The sequence below is a fragment of the Pecten maximus genome, chromosome 7, assembly GCF_902652985.1.
Source record: "Pecten maximus chromosome 7, xPecMax1.1, whole genome shotgun sequence".
NCBI classification, from domain to species: domain Eukaryota; kingdom Metazoa; phylum Mollusca; class Bivalvia; order Pectinida; family Pectinidae; genus Pecten; species Pecten maximus.
This window is the reverse complement of record NC_047021.1, coordinates 40,054,998-40,077,755: the sequence shown is the minus strand read 5'-3', so window position 1 is coordinate 40,077,755 and position 22,758 is coordinate 40,054,998. Positions and strand designations below refer to the sequence as shown.

At 35.2% G+C, this 22,758-nt stretch overlaps 1 protein-coding gene across 5 annotated transcripts in view; it reads right to left on the bottom strand.

The window, feature by feature from the left end:
- Positions 1-1,985: 1,985 nt before the first annotated feature.
- Positions 1,986-22,758, bottom strand: part of LOC117330832 (tyrosine-protein phosphatase non-receptor type 13-like) — a 37,740-nt gene continuing 16,967 nt past the window's right edge. For 3 of the 5 annotated variants that reach the window (XM_033889356.1, XM_033889357.1, XM_033889353.1), the window contains 7 exons: positions 15,637-16,437; positions 12,901-13,051; positions 11,760-11,847; positions 10,869-10,962; positions 10,592-10,697; positions 5,673-5,712; positions 1,986-5,299 (listed from right to left, as the gene is read on the bottom strand). In XM_033889356.1, the coding sequence (XP_033745247.1) occupies positions 4,747-5,299; positions 5,673-5,712; positions 10,592-10,697; positions 10,869-10,962; positions 11,760-11,847; positions 12,901-13,051; positions 15,637-16,353 (1,749 nt within the window). In that variant the 5' untranslated portion in view covers positions 16,354-16,437 and the 3' untranslated portion in view covers positions 1,986-4,746. Of the gene's footprint in view, positions 5,300-5,672; positions 5,713-10,591; positions 10,698-10,868; positions 10,963-11,759; positions 11,848-12,900; positions 13,052-15,636; positions 16,438-21,181; positions 21,221-21,315; positions 21,507-22,758 lie in introns of those variants that run through there. The other 2 variants (XM_033889354.1, XM_033889355.1) reach the window with 2 other exon arrangements.

Genomic DNA, 22,758 nt, shown 5'->3' with positions numbered 1-22,758 from the left:
AGGGATTTAAATTTTCTGTAGACCAATTGTCTAAGGAATTTTCATATATACTTTCAAACACTGCATCATTCACCTGGATATTTCTGTAATCATGGCAAAATACTCCCAATATAGATTGTTAAAATATTTCTCCATATTGTTAGCTGGCTCTGCCATTAATCTTCAAACCCAATGCGACAAAATCCTGTCAAACGTAAAGAAGGATTTTAATTAGTTTTTTTGCTATATTTCCCCTTTTGGGCCTCACTTCTCCAGTCCTAGGGGAGCCGCACCCTCCATTCATACAACATTGGATATCCTTTGCCCAATAATGCTCCAGACCAAATTTCATCAAAATCCATTTAGGACTAGTAGTGATTTAAAGGAAATGTTGAAGGATGATGGATACTGTGCCATGGCATTAGTTCACAAGCTTTTTGGGCCAGGAGAGCTAATAATCATATTTAATTTTTATTGCCTTCAAATTATATAGGAACTTATGGATGACAGTGTATATAACAGGGTTGATGAACATATTTTTGAAAGTTGGTTATATTCAGTATGAACAAGAGTGCAGTCATCGGTAGAAAGCTTGCCCCGCGTATATCAATATACCTCACACTAGAATTGGGAGGCGAAATAATCATTATTATGAAACATAAAATTATAGTTAACTCCCCAGCAACCCTGAAACAAAATACAAAAATGTATTAGAACTGTAATACACTTGTAAAGGAGTTTACTGATGCCTTTTAACACTTATACCAAAAACTTAACAATATATTTGCCATAAAAAAAAGTCAAAATATAAAAAAAAATAAAAACCAACAGAATTTTCCTCCGAAAATGATTATACCCCCGCAACGAAGTTAGGGGGCATACTGGAATCAGGTTGTCTGTCCGTCTGTCTGTCTGTAGACACATTTTGTCCGGACAGCTCCTCCTAAACCAATGGGCCGATTCCAATGAAACTTCACACAAATATTAATGATCATGTGTAGATGTGCATGCCTCTTTCTTTTTCTCAAAATTATGGTTGCTATGGCAACTGGTCCCTATAAACAGGTTTGCCGATAAGAACCATAACTTTAAGTTTGTCCGGACAACAACTCCTAAACCGAAGGGCCGATTTTAATGAAACTTCCACACAAATATAGAGGATAATGTGTAGATGTGCATGCCACTTTCTTTTTCTCAAACTTATGATTGCTATGGCAACTGGTCACTATAAACAGGTTTTCTGGTATGAACCATAACAGCCACTTTCTTTTTCTTAAAATTATGGTTGCTATGGCAACTGCTCACTATATACAGGTTTTCCAATAAGAACCATAACTTTTAGTTTGTCCGGACAATTCCTTCTAAACCGAAGGACCAATTCCAATGAAACTTCACACAAATATTGATGAAGTGTAGATGTGCATGCCACTTTCTTTTTCTCAAAATTATGGTTGCTATGGCAACTGGTCACTTAATTCTCTTTATTGTGAACAACACATATTTCAGACATTTTGAATTTCAGAAATATCGGCATGCACATGTTATCTTAGTTAGCCTCTAATTAACAGTTCCAATTCACCATTGACTTGTGCAGATTGTGGGGGTATTAGTCAGCTATCCTGGCGACAGTTCTAGTTCATTCCTACTCCGGATAGTAATAGTCGACCCCCACAGCAACCATATTAAAACTCTAGTACAATTATAAAGGAGTTTACTAATGTCTTTCAGCACTTGGAAAAAACCATTTGGAAACAAGTTGACACGGATGCCAACCAGGGGGACACTCAGTTAAGCTCCCCCTCTTTTTAGAGGAGAGCTAAAAAGGAAGTTGTTTAATAGTTTAGTACAAGTGTGTTATTGTGGAATAAATCTGTGCCATCTAGATTGTTTCTACCAGGTTAGGTGAGTTATGTGAGCTTCCATGGAGTTAAGGAGGGGAGATAACTCTGACCCAGAAGGAAGTTGTACAGTGACTGAAGTCAGGAATGAGAAGCAAACGAAAAGTATTTATCATAATAATAGACTCTTTATTTAAATAGAATAAACACGTTCTTTGTAGAGAAACAAATGTAACAAAAAATAATATGGAACTACATATTAACATTTATGTACAGAGTACCACTGACCACACAACGCGCACAACCAACAATTTCACACCGACTGGTCCTGGTCATCTCGTGGGTACGTAATAATTGCACTTTTTGATTAATTAATTAATTAAGGTTTTTGATTAATTCAGAAAATCAGTGGTGATTGTGATGGGCACCGGTCATAAGACACCTGCATACATATATATATACTTATATTGTTAAATGTCCCATTTTGTGTAATTCCTCCTCAACTTTACCAAATGTTTCAAAAATGGTTTTAAATATCGAACTAACCTGGAGCATTTCCAAGGTCTTGCAACTTAACTTGGTACAGTGCAAATTAAATAAACACGGTGCTTTTTTTTTTTTTTTTTTTTTTTAATATTTTATTAATTTTTTTTGTTTTTGTTTTTTTTTTAAATTTTACTTTGATATATATTCTTTCACTGATTCAATTAGGAAGACAAATATTTCAAATCACTGACTTCTCTAATTAGCTTTCTTGAGCTTCCTTTTTATTGATCAATTTAGTTTGCTGAATTATTAATTCAATCTTGAAGGCACAATCTATAGTCTGATGATACAATGAAGGACATGCATTTGTTGATCCAACAACCAAAGAGGATGATCATCACTGTACATGTACCATGTTGATCCAACCACCAGAGAGGATCATCACTGTACCATGTTGATCCAGAGTGACAAATCTGCATTCAAAACTAATCTTACATGTAAACTGAGAAGATGACCAGAAGATGTTTTCATTGTACTGAAATTTGTTTTACAAACAGATGTCACTACATTACAAGACACTCGGGGACACTTGATGGATGTCACTGTCACAAATTAAGACATCATGGAACATTTGGTGGGTGTCACTATGTCACAAGCCACTCAGGGACACTTGATGGCCAACACTAGTCACAAGGCATCATGGGACATTTGTTGGGTGTCACAAGACACCATGCGACACTCGATGGGTGCCACTTTTTCAGGAAGAACCCAGGGACACTTAGTTGATGTCACTATTTTATGTCGTAAGACATCATGGGACAATCAGTGGGTGTGCTTTGTACAAAAATTAACATATTTGATTGAAATTAATATATTTTATGAATATCACATGTACAATTGTTTAATGCCAAGCACTACATATATAGAGGTCATCAATATACTTCCTCCGACCAGGTGAACGTGGAGTTTATAGCTATGTACATTTCAAAAACTACATATACAAATGTTCACACACACACACACACACATACACCCTCACACACATACAGTATAGACACACCGACACAAAAGGTAGTTGTACTATATTAATCATCACCACTCATTGTTCGATTCAAACATTATAGTGACCATGATCTGATTCAAACACTTTTGCAACCATAAAGTTGATCTGATTCAAACGTTATAGAAACCAATGAACTCCATACATCAAACAATAAATATCTACAAACTAAATCAAATTCAAAGATGATATTACTCACGTAAGACTGTTTCTCTTTCTAAAAACAAATATTCTGTATATAATCAAAATCACTACAAGTGATATCACCCAACAATTTGTATCATGGCCACTCATTAGTACAATGTGAGGATTAAATCATGTTTACAAATACAAAAACTGTAAAGCCCAGTAACAATTTACCTTAATTAAGTTGTTTTTTTTTTGGTGTTTTTTTTAATAAATTACATGTTTATCTTAATTATTTCTAAACTATAACACTTCTGTGAAATTTCAAAGCATTTACTTTTTAACTTCCAGAGATATCTGAATTTCAAGTTAATTTTGAATACATTACCTCAACAATAAATATTTAAAAAAAGAAATATTTAGAAAAACTGCAGACATCTAAATTATAATTTATTTTGATTTGCAGTATAACTAATGTGGTGATTACATTAAGGATAAACAATTGAAACTGAAATTTTACTCGTTAAGGATTACATACACTATAGGTATAAATGTACATGTATGTAAATGAATTTTTTTAATGAAATATGAAATCGAATACAAGCTCCTCACAATGTATACACATGTATAAATACAGACGCCATTGAAAATCAAACTTGAATACATAAATACATTGGAATAGCATAAATTCAAAATGCCCATCATATCTCAATCTTCTTTCAAAACTTCTTGAACAAAACTGACAAAACTCATTCTCTGTTTTCTCTGTATGTAACGAAAGGTGAAAGATTTGAGGGACAGAGTAAACTTGAATAAATAAAAAAAAAAACAAAAAAAAAACCTTGCAAATTTTTTTCAAATGATCAGTTTTATATTTAAATCTAGATCTGGGTCAAACCAAGGTCAATCCAGGGACAGTGCGCAAATAATCGTCATGTTCTATAATGGGTTGAAGAGGCACTGGTCAGTCATGTAGACTGTCCACTCACAATGGCAGATAGGTGGAAATACTACAGACCTACTGGTCATTTCATAAATCCCAGACAGCAAGCTTCTGCCTTTTCAATCTTCTAAGTGAATAAATTGTTTCTAAATATTGTAGCACAATGTTACTGATTCATGTGAACATAAAATGAACATTAATTAACCTGGAACACTTGTCATAATTTTGATTTATCTTGCACAGTATAAACTGTGAATTCCACCTTTCAAACGGTCTCTGGCAATGTACTTATGGCAAACTAAAGACACTCGATGTTATAGTTCCCAGTCAAGGTCACTGTTATCGGGAGTCTGGTACAGTGACAGACGGAGTGCACGCTGACGTTTCTCCACACCCATCTGAATCGCAGTCATGATGTCTTGCTCATGGCGAGATGAACTACGCGAGCGTCGTCGGGATCGTTGAGTATGGTGGGGGGACTGGGATCGTGATCTGACATAGCGTCGCACACCACCACCCCACACCACCTGGATGGCGTCACGACCATGGCTTCTACTGCGCCTTTCAAATTGTGCAGCACCATGGCTATCTGCTCGGGGCCGTGACTGGACATTTGGGGTTGTGATAAACTCTTTACGGTGGAAGAACTTTGGGGCAGGATCCTCTTTAGGTGTCAGCATCCAATTTCCATCCTTAGTGCTATTTCGTTTATTATTTTGATTTGTTTTCTTCATATTGCCTCCATCGACTTCTTCACTGTCAACATCCATAGTTCCAAACGCTCGGGTGAACCTCTCCAAATCTGTTTCTGGTCTGTCATGTTTGTTAGATCTTTGTCCGTATGTGGAACCACTTCTCCTGTCGCTGCTGCCGGAGGAAAAGAGGACAATTAGTGATTCAATCAAATATAGAATACACTGGAAGATCACCACAGCAACATCTACAAATAGCACCCTCTTATCATACAATTGTATACAAAGTAAACGGTCAATTACTTAGCAATATTTTTTGTACGACTTCTGAAATCTCTTTATGAAGGAATCCTGATTTTTCAATCTCTACACCTTCCATTTTACAAAAGTTTGATAAATTCAAAATTTCAAATCTTTATAGCTTAGTATCATCTACTAATAATGCTAGATTTAGCTTTAAAATTGTGACACTGCCTTAGCCTACCACCAAACTGTACTGCCACTAAATCATTTCATCACCTGTCATTTAAGGTATATAACAGACTTACCTGTCGGGACGTTCTCTTTTTCCAGGTTTAGGACTGCCAACTAAAACAAACAGATATACTATTAAATAAACTCCAACATTACCACAACCAACACAACACAGCGCAGGTAGCCATTTTCTATTATACTATAGTCAACTACATTTTTAATACTGTGTAATATTTTAACAAACATCTACCTAATAATCATAACTATTAAATGCTACTTTAGAAACTGTGAATAGAGTCTTCAGTGTATAATTTCAGAGCTAATGTTAAGTAATTCTAACCGTCTTTTATTTTTAATTTCAAAGGCTGTGATCAAAATGGGTGGCTTTGATTATAAGCGTGAATTATTTATTTTTAACATATGTTAAGATATGTGAGGTGAGTTGAATGTTTGAAAATCAAAAGTTCGTCACCAGTCAGTGAAAGTAAAATGTCTCTGCTATAACACCGTCTGTAACCCATTGTACTGTTCCTCATTAATAAATATATAGACGTGTAGTGATAATTCATAGATTATATATAATTACCTATGATGTAATAGAAGAGGCAAGTAACCATACTATCGTTGGGTACTGATGGTTAATAAAAAGATATTACGATTGAGATTACTGTGGGTCTCCGATGATGTAATAGAATAGACATGTAACGAGACTACCGTGGGTTACTGACGATGTAATAGAAGAGACACTTAACGAGACTACCGTGGGTTACCGACAACGTAATAGAAGAGACACGTAACTAGACTACCGTGAGTTACCGACGATGTTAACATAGAGACACGTAACGAGACTACCGTGGGTTATCGACGATGTTATAGAAGAGACACGTAATGAGACTACCGTGGGTTACCGACGATGTAATAGAAGAGACACGTGACGAGACTACTGTGGGTTACTGACGATGTAATAGAAGAGACATGTAACGAGACTACTGTGGGTTACCGACGATGTAATAGAAGAGACACGTGACGAGACTACCGTGGGTTACCGACTATGTAATAGAACAGACATGTAACGAGACTACTGTGGGTTACCGACGATGTAATAGAAGAGACACGTACCGAGACTACCATGGGTTACTGACGATGTAATATAAGAGACACGTAACGAGACTACCGTGGGTTACCGACGATGTTAACATAGAGACACGTGACGAGACTACCGTGGGTTACTGACGATGTAATATAAGGGACATGTAACGAGACTACCGTGGGTTACCGACGACGTAATAGAAGAGACACGTAACGAGACTACCGTGGGTTACTGACGATGTAATATAAGATACACGTAACGAGACTACCGTGGGTTACCGACGATGTAATATAAGGGATACGTAACGAGACTACCGACGATGTAATATAAGGGATATGTAACGAGACTACCGACGATGTAATATAAGGGATATGTAACGAGACTACCGACGATGTAATATAAGGGACACGTAACGAGACTACCGTGGGTTACCGATGATGTAATATAAGGGACACGTAACGAGACTACCGTGGGTGAATACTGATGCTGAAAGAACTGCTGAATTACATAATTTTGTTTGTTACATTTTTAATAAATAATCCTACCAACTAAAAGTTTTAATAAAGATAAATATCAATGCAATTTTTTTTTATAATCCAATCACGCAGTCAGAAACTGTTGAAGGCTTATTTGTTAGAATAATTAGGAATCAAGTATATCTTTAAATTGAAATAATTAAGAGAGTTATAAAATTAAAGTTTTATCTTTTAATGAGTGAAAAAAGCATTAGTATAATTAAATTTAGCCCCAGTTTCCTTTGGCTCTGACACCATAGGGGAAACTCAGACTAAATTAAATTGAGCAACATTGTAAGAGAGAATCTTATGCAAGACTGAAGTCTTCCTTTAGTAATTTTCTGGTTATCTCCCTTGGATACTCTTCTGTGTTATAAAGCGGCATCATTTTGCTGGGATAATGATGCAGTTACTAAGAGATCAAGTGTTTTCATGCATTTCTATGTTTAGTATTGTATAGAATTAATCCGACATGCATTCTTGATTCCAGATACTATTAGGCGGCTACGAGAAATAGTTTCCTGTAATAAATGTTGTCCATGCAATAGTTACTGTATACCAATTTACCCAGCATGCAACTATGAGAAACAGTCGAACATCTTATCTTGATGGCAGTCTCAGAAGTCATTAAAGAAACCCAGTATTCGAAATAATGTTTACAGTTAGAACTGAATTATAATTACAAAATCATCCATGAATTACCGATATGTATAAATATATAACGCCATTAATTTTTCTCAATTTAAAATACACTAATCAAAAGGTAATCCATTAGTCATTCAAAAATTCTCGTTACATTTGTACCCCCAAACCCCCTGTAACATACTTTGTTGTTCTGGACACCTTTACGTCAAATAATGAAATCTACAGGGTACATCATGTGAATGTTTGTTGAATGTGGATCAAATATATACCTGTTTATTTATCACATAGCTGTTATCCAGTGAATTCATCTGTGTAATTTTTTTTTCTGGAGCGTTTTTTATTGCATGCATGGCTGCATCAGTTGATAGTGACATCTTGATATGGACGTCTTGAATTGTAAATTGAACAGCAAAATGGTGTCTCACTTTGATTAAACCCTCTACATTTGGACATTAAATTTTCTCAAAATGTAAGTTTTTTGAGTTATGTGATAAAAACTATCTGAAATTTATTTTCATTTCATACAAGATGTTATGAAACACATCATTTAAATTTTTGCTCGTCAAGGCTCCCAAAAATAAAAACCTTGAAGACTTATTTCATTAAACCTCATTTGAAATGAAAACTCAATTAAGATCCTACTAAAATTAACCGCTAATTATAAAGTGTAAAATGTTAAAAGTTTGTCGGTTACTGAACTGTATACTTATATACGTACTTATAAGTCACCTTGGTGTCAGTGTTTGATGATAAGTAGATTTACTATATTAGTGATCAGTGCTAAGAATTAAGAATTGACTTGAATAGTATAGATATTGTCTAAATATAGAACAGGTAACTGTCGGTGCAGGGGGAGGTAGGGACATCAATACTGACTACTCAGTATTTATTTCAACCAAAAAGACCATTTTTGTGATGACATAAATTTGATATTGTATTTTTCACTACCTGGGTAAGTGCTTCATTAATATGCCTTTTAGAAATCAAAGAACATAAATCAATTTACTCCAACTGGTCATACCGTATATATAGCTAATTTAAATATGAAATCTGAGAGTTTTGATATAAGGCACGTACATGATTACATAGTAATCCCTGCCAATGGCCATTATTTTATATATTTTCCTCTTTTCGAAACCCAGGTCAACTCTTAAGCCTAGTTGGAAGGTCACGCCGTGTTGAAATTTGCCAAAGATTTTAAAGTTTGTTTCAGAAAGCTACATATGTAACTGCGCAGGATTCCAAGGCTACTAGTCCACATATGATCTTACACAAAATTTTTAGTCATAACAGGCCGCATAACTTGTAACAAGTACACATATCATTTCTATTAGAGTTGCCATTTTTTCCAAAGGAAAAATTAAATTTTAAGATTCATTTTTTTCTCTCTAAATTTCTACACTTTGCTTCTCTACAATATTTCTGTAGTCAGTATAAATCAACTAGCTACGGGATGTGGAAGACAAGTGGAATGGACTGGGTTACCAGACAGTTACCTGCGTGTTACTGTAAAGAGCGAGATATTTGCCTGTCTTACCACTAACGAGTTGGAGGTGCTGAAATGCAGAACATTAGGCATAAAAGTCTTCCCTATGTAAACCAGCACCCTCAAGTGACAGGGAAGTGAACTAATATAAACCCATTATACTATGCCAGCACCCTCTAGTGACAGGGAAGTGAACTAATATAAACCCATTATACTATGCCAGCACCCTCTAGTGACAGGGAAGTGAACTAATATTAAACCCATTATACTATGCCAGCACCCTCTAGTAACAGGGATATTATAACCATCAAACCCCAGAAAGGATGTTGTTCACCAGACGGACAATACTACACCAGCTCCCTCTAGTGACAGGGAAGGGAACTAATATCAAACCCACGGAGGATGTTGATTACAAGACGGACAATACTATGCCAGCACCAGGAAACAGGAAAATTACCCATCAAATCCAACAAAGGATGTTGTTCACCAGACAAACAAAAATATACACCAGCACCCTCTAGTGACAACCAAATGTACTACTATAAACCAACGGAGGATGCTGTTCACCAGATCGACAATACTTATGCCAGCACCCTCTAGTGACAGGGAAATGAATTTATATTGATACCATATAGGATTGTTATTCACCACACAAACAATACCATGCCAGCGCCCCCTAGTGACAGGGAGAGGAACTTTTTAAACCAAAAGTGTTCAGCTCCTGTTGTAACAAAATGATGAAATACCAAACTCCCATAGAAATCGTGCAAAGTGCCCCCTAGTGGAATAGTGAGGAACTAGAGCCCCCTAGTGAACTATTAACTACTTAACCCACAGAACATATTGTAGTTCTAAGCCCTTTAATAGCCCCTGGTAGGGCCCCATCATCCCGTCATCCTGTTCTAACATCAGAACAGTAAGCATAGGGGTTTAGATGTTTACTGAGCACTAGTTATGACTTAAACTGCATGATATTCTATATTCAGGCAGAAACATCTTTTTCATTATGGGAGCTAGTACAACAGTTGATCAACTGAATACGGAATTTCAGGCTACATGTTGATAATCTACCATTTCTGAAAAGCAAGGAGGATTCACTTTTCCACAAAAGGTCACAACATCAGAAATATAAGTAGTGGATATCTCTTCCCGGGGTGAGGCTTATGATTCCCTGGGGCAAGGCTTATAATTCTCCGGGGTGGGGGTTTACAATTCCCCAGGACAGGGCTTACATTTCCTGTGATGGGAACAACTTACCCTCTGGTGACTTTACACCACGACGAATGCAGATCATGAGGCGCTTGGTCCGGGTAAGGGAGGTAATCTGTCGCTCCGTTAAGGACCGAATGTCAACTCCATCAATCTAAAACACAGGGAAAATAATTACCACACAAAAATCAGAGAGTATAATTTTTTGTTTTTGCATTTTTCTTTTTTATATGATATTTATATATTTGAGGCGTTCTAGATTTGATGATTATATCTGCACGTGTCAAAAATGTCACCGTCACATGTGATAAAGAAATTGTCCTACCTTTGTGATTAAATCACCGGCCACTATTCCAGCCTTGTAAGCCGGCGAATTAGCATCCACTGATCTCACCACCAAAACTTTGTTCTTGTTCCTCCTGAAAAAAAAGAACGGAGTTATTGGCAGGCTTACTAGCTGTAACAATAATCCTCCTCACAACTCTTCTACAAAACGGCATCAACTAAACCCAGACATTACACAGCACAGCTCCCACATAAAACATTATATATAAACAAGTTTATCACAAAAAGGGCATAACTCTAAAAAATTATAGAATTTAAAAGTTCCCGATCAGACAGAGGGATATTAAATATAGTCAACTAATCAAATCTTATCAGTGATACTGAAGCTACTAGTGTGGACTGTACCTGTACCAGTTGGCCAAACAGCCACACTGGTCGAAAGGTTACTAGTGGGGTGGGTTACTGGTTGATAGAACAGCCACACTGGGGGAAATTTCATTAGTGGGGAGAGTTATTAGTTGACAAATCAGCCATGCTGATTGAAATGTTATTAGTGGGGAGGGTTGTTGGTAGATATAATAGCCATGCTGGTGGAAATTTTATTAGTGGGGAGGGTTGTTGGTTGATAAAACAGCCACACTGGTGGAAATTTTATTAGTTGGGAGGGTTGTTGGTTGATAGAACAGTCACGCTGGTGGAAATTTTATTAGTGGGGAGGGTTGTTGGTTGATAGAACAGTCACACTGGTGGAAATTTTATTAGTGGGGAGGGTTATTGGCTGATAAAACAGTCATGCTTGTGAAAAAGTTACCAGCGGGGAGGGTCACTGGTTTATAGAACAGCCATGCTGGTGAAAAAGTTACCAGCGGGGAGGGTCACTGGTTTATACAACAGCCATGCTGGAGGACAAGTTGTCAATGGGGAGGATTACCTGTTTGTAGCACAGCCAAGTCTTCCATCAACTGAGGGGTAAACTAACACCTCCAGATCGACAACTTGTAGATGTTCCGAAACTCTTCCTGAAACACGCATTATAAACACAAGTTTTAATTCTCACATCATGTGTAATAGTTGTGGGAAGACAGATGAATGATTAGTGCATCAAACAAAAAATAACAACATCCGTGTTTTTTACAGTAAAATTTGTCTTGTGATGGATGATTCAATGCAAATCAGATGCAGAGTGTAAATATCATATCAATTCTATTACGTTTTTAAGTTAAGCCTGAGGCAGGACAATTTTCTTGCATTCACTAGCTGTCAACAACTTAACAAGACATGTACATAGCTTACAGATTACAGTCTTATCCCAAGGCAGTGGAAAATATAACTAGTTAATATGCCTGATTTAATATGATGATAGAAAATTTAAAACTACCATCATTAAAAGTTCACCAAAACTAGAAATATGTTGGTCAAAATAAATGCTCAGTTCCCCACTTTATATTTTACCCCCCCCAAAAAAAAAGAAGACACACACAAAAATGTTAGCCTATATTTTGGAAGCAGAGGTCAGATGGACACACAGACAAATGGAATTGGGTAAAACAGTATGGAGGCATAAAAGCTGTTCCTATAATGGTCACCTTGTATATTACTGACCTAAACAGTAGTTAAAATAGTCTAAGCTAATATCAAGGTATATCTGCAAATCCCTGCCCAAAAATAAACACCCTTTATTTTAGCAGAAAAATTAATTTTTAAAATTAAAGAGGTTCACAAATAAGCCCTGCTTTCCCTAAACTTAAATCAAGTACTGAAGTGTTACACTAGGGGAGGGGGCTTATTTTAGGATAAATACATTACTAATCTTTTACACTAGGGGAGTGGGCTTGTTTTAGGATAAATACAATACTAATCTTTTACACTAGGGGAGTGGGCTTATTTTAGGATAAATACAATATTAATCTTTTACACCAGGGGAGTGGGCTTATTTTAGGATAAATACAATACTAATCTTTTACACTAAGGGACGAGATTTAGTTGAGGATAAATACGGTAATCGATGTAGTTAAGTACACTATACAGGTGTAGATGCACACATGTTTACACGGTTGACAGGTGCTGCCTACTTTGACTGTGGTGAGAACGTCGTCGCCCACCACTCTGAACCAATATAATGATGTTCCATGCATTTCTAATCAGAGTGACGGCCTCGGCATGTGTCAGATGGCGAAAGTCAGTACCATTCACTTCTAGAATCGTGTCTCCCAACACCACACCCTGTAACACAAATATATTACACAAATGTTATCACTGCAATAACTTTTATATTGAAATTTTTTTTTCTGAAAATTAGTTTTTTAATTACAACTAGATGCACCTGAGGCCAAATATTGTGTTTTCTCTAAAAATCTAAACACACAAGGAATATGCTAATTAAGTGTTTAAATCAGAAGACTAAAATAAACTCCGCAAGACTGTTTTTGCACTTACATGACTTGAAGAACCTGTTTAACCAGTATATATACCAGTTAACAAAATATTTATAATACAGCCAAAATTTTATCATCTTGTAATCATTGTTTGACAGAAGATAAAATTTCAGTAATTTAATTTTGAAAATTTTAAAATTTTTGTAAATCTGTTGTAAATATTCAAATTAAGAAATTTTATCAGCATTTGATTTACTTCTTTTACAATTTTATGACATAATTGTCTTGGACACATGCTACTAAATATTTTTATCTTTTGACACAACTATGTAATGTATCGACTATGGTATGTCAACCACGAGGCCTGGTTTTATATGCGATACAGAAATTAAATGTGTTACGAAAACCTGTAAGTCATGTTCTGTCACTAAATTCAAATTTTACTGGCAAATATGTTAATTAACTCTTTGACATTCCATTTCAGAATGTATATATCTGGTATGGCAAGTACAAAACTGAATATAAGGATATATTGTTTTAGGCAGATTGCTATCAAACGGGTAGCTCTATATATGTCGTCCTATACATTTAGTCGTAAGTATAATGTTTCTATAGTATACAAGATACACATTATAATGCTGTGTAGCTTGTTAGAGAAGAAATATGTCAAGTGCTTAAAATCACTGATAAAATCAGAAAATGGGTGAATTTAGGTGAAAAGGCCTCTCATAGTTCTTTGCAGGTCGACTGTGACATTTAATATACTTTTATAAATGAAAGCAGGTCATAAGCATTCTTTTTTTGACAAGAAATCAAAAACAAATATTTTCTGTGTGTTAATGTTCTACAGCAAACAAGGGCCCAATGGGCCCAAATCGCTCACCTGCAATGCAGTGATCTTTTCATATATGGATCCTGCAGTTATTTGAAAGCATGCTTCAAGATTTTAGCCTTTTTGACTCCTGTGACCTTGAATGAAGGTCAAGGTCATTCATTTCAACAAACTTGGTAGCCCTTTACCCCAGCATGCTACAGACTTAATATCAACTCCCTGGGACTCTTGGTTATTGAGAAGAAGTCGTTTAAAGATTTTAGCCTTTTTGACTCCTGTGACCTTGAATGAAGATCAAGGTCATTCATTTGAACAAACTTGGTAGCCCTTTACCCCAGCATGCTACAGGCCAAATATTAGGTCTCTGGGACTGTTGGTTATTGAGAAGAAGTTGTTTAAAGATTTTAGCCTTTTTGACTCCTGTGACCTTGAATGAAGGTCAAGGTCATTCATTTGAACAAATTTGGTAGCCCTTTACCGCAGCATGCTACAAACCCAATATCAACTCCCTGGGACTCTTGGTTATTGAGAAGAAGTCGTTTAAAGATTTTAGCCTGTTTGGTCCCTGTGACATTGAATGAAGGTCAAGGTCATTCATTTGAACAAACTAGGTAGACCTTCACCCAAGCATGCTACAGACCCAATATCAACTCCCTGGGACTGTTGGTTATTGAGAAGAAGTCGTTTAAAGATTTTAGCCTTTTTGACTCCTGTGACCTTGAATAAAGATCAAGGTCAATCATTTGAACAAACTTGGTAGCCCTTTACCCCAGCATGCTACAGACCCAATATCAACTCCCTGGGACTCTTGGTTATTGAGAAGAAGTCGTTTAAAGATTTCAGCCTTTTTGACTCCTGTGACCTTGAATGAAGATCAAGGTCATTCATTTGAACAAACTTGGGAGCCCTTCACCCCAGCATGCTACAGACCTAATATCAACTCCCTGGGACTCTTGGTTATTGAGAAGAAGTTGTTTAAAGATTTTAGCCTTTTTGACTCCTGTGACCTTGAATGAAGGTCAAGGTCATTCATTTCAACAAACTTGGTAGCCCTTCACCCCAGCATGCTACAGGCCCAATATTAGGTCTCTGGGCCTTTTGGTTATTGAGAAGAAGTTGCTTGAATGGAAAAGTTGACGCCGGACGGACGGCCGGACGGCCGGACGGACGACGGACGCCGCGCCACGGCATAAGCTCACTTGCCCTTCGGGCAGGTGAGCTAAAAACTATAAACATATTTTTTTAGGTTATTTCAAAATAGAAGATTTGAATACTTTAACAACATCTGAAACTAAAGCAAAAAACAGAATAAAGATATTAAAATTCAAAAGGGATAGGATTAAGATTAAGATTAGATTTCTACAAAATTATTTTTTATATTTTGAAATACACTGATAATCAAGATAGCATCAGATTTCTAATCAATCTGATAAAAATAAATCTTTAAAACCATTTTGATATTCTACATTCAAGTCTTGAGTTTTAAAGTGGCATTAAAAATCTGATTTTTATCACACTGATTTCCATTAATATATAAATTTGGTCAAAAATGCATGTAGGTCACATATAAGGTCAAGGTGATTCTATAAATAGCAACCTACCTGTGAAGCAGCAGGTCCTTCAGGGTCAAGGACATTGACTGAGATTTCAGTTCCATACTCTTTTCCTCCCTGTATTCCGAGTCCTAAACTTCCGTCCTCGCGTCTCGCAAGAAATATTCTACGCACAGTGCCGCTGACGGAAGGCTTGACATTGTTGTTCGTCTTTTTGGCTTCAACATTTCCGTAGTTTCCAGATCCCCACAGGAACACATCGCCACTTGTATCGTCGACTGGTTTTAACGATTCATCATCATGCTCGCTGTAAATCCCACTTGTTACACTGGTGCCATGCTGGGAATTGATATCGGTGTAATTCTTATAATTATTAGAATTCACCATGAACTTTTTTTCACTTCCGTTTGAAACTATTTGGAATTTGCCAGAAGAGTCCTGCGCAATAACGCGCGGATTGTCAGCAAGCGAGTTACCGTGGGAATAAATCCTCAAGTAGGTTTCGTAATTAGCAAACTGAATACTACAGATCCTATGAAAATCTTCCTGAAGGTTACGAGGAATACGAGAACTCAACTCCACAAGCAGAAGTAGTTTTTCCGTTGTGTTGATCAACGGCTTGACTTGATGACAAAGAGTCGCTACAGACTGTGTCTGCTTAAACTGATGCAAAATCTGCTTGAATTCCTCACATTCATATTCTGATAAAAGATCGTGAGCAAGGTTTCGGAGAATGACTTCTCCACGCTGATCGGACGAGTCCATCCTAGAGACAGGTTGCCGCGCTTTCCTGCGGGCTTTCTGCAATGGCCCCCAAGTCCACTGGGTGTCGTAGGGCCTTCTCAACACCTGAAAATATTTAGTTGTCTTTATGTGAATCCTAGATTTAGTATGCATTTTCTAATTAGAAGATGAAATTGATTGAAACCTACATCTAAGTGAACGATTTCACACTGCTAGTCTGTGTAAGTGACATACGTCAATTTCACATGCAATCAAGCATCCGGTCCATTTCACAAATTCACCATGCCAACATCACACAAGGATACACATGTAACCATAGTGTTTCTGTAAAAACACCTCAAATTCCAGCAGATTCCATCAAATTAATGATGGACACGAACAAAACACATTTACACACAATTGTGGTGAAATTCTTTTGTCATCACAATTAATATTGAACTACATTGTGTTTGTACAAACAGACAGCCCTTGAAAACAAGTATTATCAACAAGGTATTCCTCTGTAGGTGTCCACGAAGGCACGATATATTTGCAAATGTACAAATGTGATGACAGCATCCGATGGTTCATGCAATTTGTATAAGTAGTGTTTAATTTATAGGTAAATCCTAGCAAGAACCAATCAAATTTGAATACTATCAGATTTATCGATGGCTGAGAAAGTTCTGTTCAATCCGGGTAGCACTTTTCCCCCATTAAGGTGAATGGACTGTGAATGTGTAGGGGAAATACAATCCATCTACCACTCGTGCATGACAGCTTTATAATGTGACTCAGCTCATTTCTCTCCCTCGTCAACACCCAGAATGTAACGCTCCATCAACAAAGATCATTTAGTATATTTTCAGATAAGCTTTTTAAAAAATACCTATTTATTGGTTATGATGTCAAAATCACCTAATTCACATAAATTCATCATCAAAAAACATTTAATTGAAATTTATATCATATTAATATGATGAAATATTTTGTATACCCAAATATCATGTAGGATTCAAGGAACAAATTCAAGGAAAAACATCGCTCAACTTCACAATAAATAACATCATATATTTTTAATAACGATTTTGTTTATTTATTTTTTTATTTGTATCTATACACTGTGTATCTTTTTCCTTGATGAAATAGAAACATTATTTAGAACAAAACAATACATTTTACATATTGAATGCTTTATTTTTAATTTTTAAATGGTGGAAACAGTCTTCTTAAGTCAAAATCCAAAATGGTTGCTGGTAAGCATTTTGAATACATATAATGTACTCAATCAGGCAGAAAATGTGGCATGCACGAACTATAGGGTCTACTGAACTGATCCAGAGAAGTCCGAAAGTAGTTCTCAAGAAATACCCACAGCAAACAGATCTCTGTGCGTATATATATATATATATATATCTTGATAAAATTCAGACTTACCTACCTTTTTTAACATCTGAATAAGCTTTTATTTCATTGAAAATGCTAGTTCAGCCAAATATTAGTCTGAACATTTCAATTAGATGCCATGATGGGAAAATCAATATTCACATGTAAACATTATTGTACATAATGTACACACCATCAGGATACAAGCACTGAATTTAAATTAAATTATTTATATGGCATGCACTAGTAGTTTAATTAGCTACTTTCAATTGATTGGAAAGAGAAAGTAGGCTTGGATCTAGGTTCTGAAACTACAATTTCCATCTCAATCGAAGACTCAAAAGTTTATAATATATATTGATATATGCTGCAATGAAACGCTTAAACTTACAGGAATTTAAAACAAACAGATGGTTTAGATATAAAATGACTATGAAATAGGATTTATGAAATATTCCTTACTCCACTTAATTAAGTCTACATTTGGTCCTAAAATACATAGTACTTACACAAATAGTTCTTGGGTATAGCCGAATAGTATCGCAGTAAGCCTTAGGTGAAATTATTTGCTACCTGCTTCAAATTTCCCAGTCGTAGAATATAATAACACCTGAATTAAGCAACCGGAAAAATGTCTCGAGATATTTGTGAAACGTAATTTGCGAAAAAAATTTCAAACACACAGGTGTGTACTATGACATTGTATGCTACAGGTATATAGGTTTCAATACACAATCGGCAATCAGACAAGATTCTAAACAATACATTTATTTTAATTCTGTGATACAATACCATTGTTCTAATTTAATCTAAATCTTACGTTTCAAATCAATACTGCTCAAACAAAAATAGGAATGGAATTGTCACAGATCAAGATAAGATTCAGAAGCTATTTTTAATTACTCATCCAAATATCTATACCAAAGAATTAAAAAAGGATTCCCACAGGGACCCAGGACCTTGCGGGTCTGCCATTACAAGCATGGTTGACTTACAAATTTTAAATTTCAAAATTATCTTTCTTTATATCTTTTATCTCATAAATATTATAAAAAAAAAAGAAAAAAAGTCAGTTATAGTTTAAATTTTACTTCCTTATAACATTTCGTTATTGTTTATTTAAATTCTACATGTTTTGTTGATGAACCTACAAAATCTTTATGTACGACAACTTTGTCCGTGTACGTACCGTTATACAATATGTGCTATTTGATATGGTGACTGATACACCTATTGTATAAGCCCACACATAAATACCACACCCATACTAGGTCATTATCTATGTGTATTAATCGTGATCAACTCAGAACACTTATATTTGTCTACTAGACCACTGTTCAAATCTTCAATCCCATCTACCTTTTCAATAACTCTAAACGGAGATTATGAGAAATGTTATCAATCATTCTAAAGTGATTTATGACACTGATTTTTCAGTTCTTCTTCCATGAGCTGAAATATCTACTATATTAAGGTAGTATCAAATGGACTAAGGTCCTACTAAATGAACTAACATCATATACTGATAACTTAAAGATGTATGGTATCTAGATTTGTCTCCCTTGAAAAAATGTATTGAATCAGAGTTATCTCCCTTTAAAATGTCATAATACCTAGATTTATTGCCTTTTAAAGTCTCAATAAACTGCAATAATCCCCCTTTAAAGGACATGTTACCTAAAGTTATCTCCCATTAATGATATGCATTAACTTGAGTTATCTCCCTTAAAACATTTAATTATCAAAACAGAAGAAAACAGGTAAAAAAAAAGTACTTTTAACTCAAAATCGATGAAACAAAGAACAAAGTATAGATTTAGTTTAGAATTCTTGAAAAAGTACAAGGAGAGGACACCCAGGTGTTCCAGAAGGGTAAGCATATTCTACTTCATCAATATTTAGAAAAACATTCAGAACCAACTTAATGGTTTCAATATATATGTTTGTGTTAGTCTTTTGTATGTAATCATTAACCATCAATTAACAAAGTAGGAATTGTTGGTTGTTTGGAGGTCAAATAAGTGGGCTTAACACTGCTGTACTTATAATGCTTTTAACATGCCAGTAATTACGCCATTATATCAACAAACACCACGCTGGCGTGGATTTCTACTGGGATTTCCTAATGAATCACAGAAAAACAGGTACCCTATACACATCAGTACCCTGATGAAGAAAATCAATTTTGCCATGAAAAATTTATCTGTCAGGCAAAGATGACATAAAACAGACAAGCTCAGTTGTCATGGTGAAGCACAAACACACAGCCACTCAATGTACTGGAAAACCCAGGATGACTGTCTCTATGTCATTATACAGGACAGGTAACACAGAAGAACATGCTTTTCATGTATATTGTGTTGGCCAATGCAATGAAATATCATTTAATGGGTACTTGAGAAATTTTTTCTGATGGTATCTTAATCCATAAATCAATATTATGTGTTTTTTTTTGTGTTATTCTATACCTGAAGCATTTGAATCAACTAATGCAAGATTTCAATATTACCAATATTACAGAAACATCCAAATTTTCATTCACAAATTTTAAGTTTGAAAGGATTCAGAACTCCCAAAGTACCATGTGGCAGGATTTTTTCCTTTAGAACTTCAGTCTTTTTCCGTCTTTTGTTTATTTGAACTGAGCAACCCCTAAGTCACCTTTTTAGCCAATAAGATTGAGATTTGCCATGGAAAAAGGATCGATCAATGTTTTTCTGGACTAACATTGTACCACTACTGGTGAACGTACTAGAATAAAGCCGCAAGTACGTTTAATCTGTGTAAAGACCAACAGGAAATTTTTCAGGAATTGCTTCCATTAATCGATCGTGATAATTTTTGTATTACTTGATTAACTAAACAAAAGTCCCTGATGGTATTAACACTCTAACCAATTACATGATGTAGTTATATATAGCTGGCAAACATCCACATTACAAATTGATTATCGCATCAAGCAAGCAGGCGAAAGCAGAGTTCTACCAGTACCTTGAATACACTCTATATGTAGCATACTCGATGCCTATAACTTTTTAGGCCAAGTCTGAAACACTGTTTAAAAAATATTTAGGAAGTCATATTTCTTCACAATTTGACAAGTTTAAAACTTACTTCTATAATTTTTTTTCATCTGATTTTTGTATATTTATTGAATAGTGTTTTTCATATCCAAATTGGAATTTTTTTTTTTTTTAAATCAATAAAAATGAATTTTGAACTTCAATAATGTGTCAATTTCTAACAGCAACCAAGAAAAATTCTGATATCGAAAAAAATACTTTAAATTTTTTGAACTAACTGATCATCCTAGTCACTAACAGATGTCAAAACAGATTAAATAAAATTTATTCTAAGAACTATTTACGAGATGAAAAAACTTCTTCCAAAAATAATCATTCAAGAGAGTTCTAAAGAAAATTGTTAAAATCATCATTCATAAAATAGCAATAGAAAAAAATATTGTCAAAGATTTAAAAATTACCTTATTCCAAAGAACCCTCAACATTGTGAACCTGAAGGCTTTACTCCTCCCAACATCAAAGGAAGATTAAGGACTGACAGTTCAACAAAACTTTCTTTACTTCCATGTCAGTAATGAGGCGTATAATTACTTACATCATTTAAACAACAAAACATGACGAACAAAGACATGCACAGGTCAACGCTTCTTTGGGCACGACCACAGTAACCATCAATCTCCGACGACGGAGCGACGTATTCTAACCCAGAATAGAACCGTCTTGTTCATCACCATCAGTCAAAGCCAAATCATTCAATGGCACTACAATATCAAGCTTTGATGAACGAGGCTAGAATTGGGGTTTTATTTAGTGACTAATGAGCTGTAAATTGGAGCGGGAGTTGCAAAAAAAAAAAGGACTGATTAATCTATTGAATTTATCCGACTAAGATAGTTTAAAACAGAGATTGTTCATCGAAAAAATATGTTTCCATGAAGAAAAGAAACAAACTCTTGTGTTAGTATGAAATGGAAAATAATGTTAAAACGAAACCCCCTAATTGTGCCTCTTTCAACACATCTATCCCTTGAGACAACAGAAATATACATTTCTTTGCTATCAATTTAAACATTATGAGATGTTAGAAAGTTCAACATTTCTAGAGGCATTAAAGACACTGCTTTCTAGTAAGGGTGGAGATGGGTATCTTTCCGAACAATACACCACCAGCATTATCGCAGGTGAGCCAAGTTACAACTTCCACCTGCAGGCTACTTCAATAGGTCAAACGTCTCGGAGCATCTCTCAGATAACAGGTCAAGTACGACTACGACCTATATCCCGAGGGCATTTCTTGTCTCTCTGCACACTTTCCATGACCGTGCAAAATCTTTAGATTTGTAATTTAAATTTACTGTTCATATTAAAAGTGTCTGTATGTTTAAATGTTAGATCTTTTCACAGATGTGTCACTTTTTCCTAATATTGCTTAGTAATGACTTCTTGGATTCAAGATGATCTCCTAACACTCTATAAAACCATCTATATACTTGATTTCAAAAAGGTTTAAATATAGTACAAGAAAACATGTCTAAAATAGCACAGTGCTTGTTTTAATTTGACTACAAATTGATTATAAATGAGTTTTCATAATAAGTTTTACAGTTGGATAGTCAAAGCAATAAAAAAATTTGTTTCGATAAATTTCTCAAAATCCAAGGTTTTAATCCCCCCTCCTGAAAAAAAAACAAAACAAAAGACAGAAAAATCATGTAATCTATATGGTAGGTTGAAATATATTACTACAATGTAACTATATTCCAGGTTTGGTTGGATTAACACTGGTGGTATTTGCTGATCGAGAAACGACTACCGAGCAAAAAGCATTGGTAAAAGTTTGAATTATACTTTTTGTGCAGGGAATCTAAACTCAAAACTTTAAAGAGAAATGCTAATGATGCCAAATGAATAATAACACCCTAGTCACAATTTTTCCAATTTTTTGTTTTTTGACAACAATTGTAAAAATAATATATCAATTGAAAGTGTACAACTGTTACATAGAGTTCTTAAACATATTTTAATATTTTCAGAGATG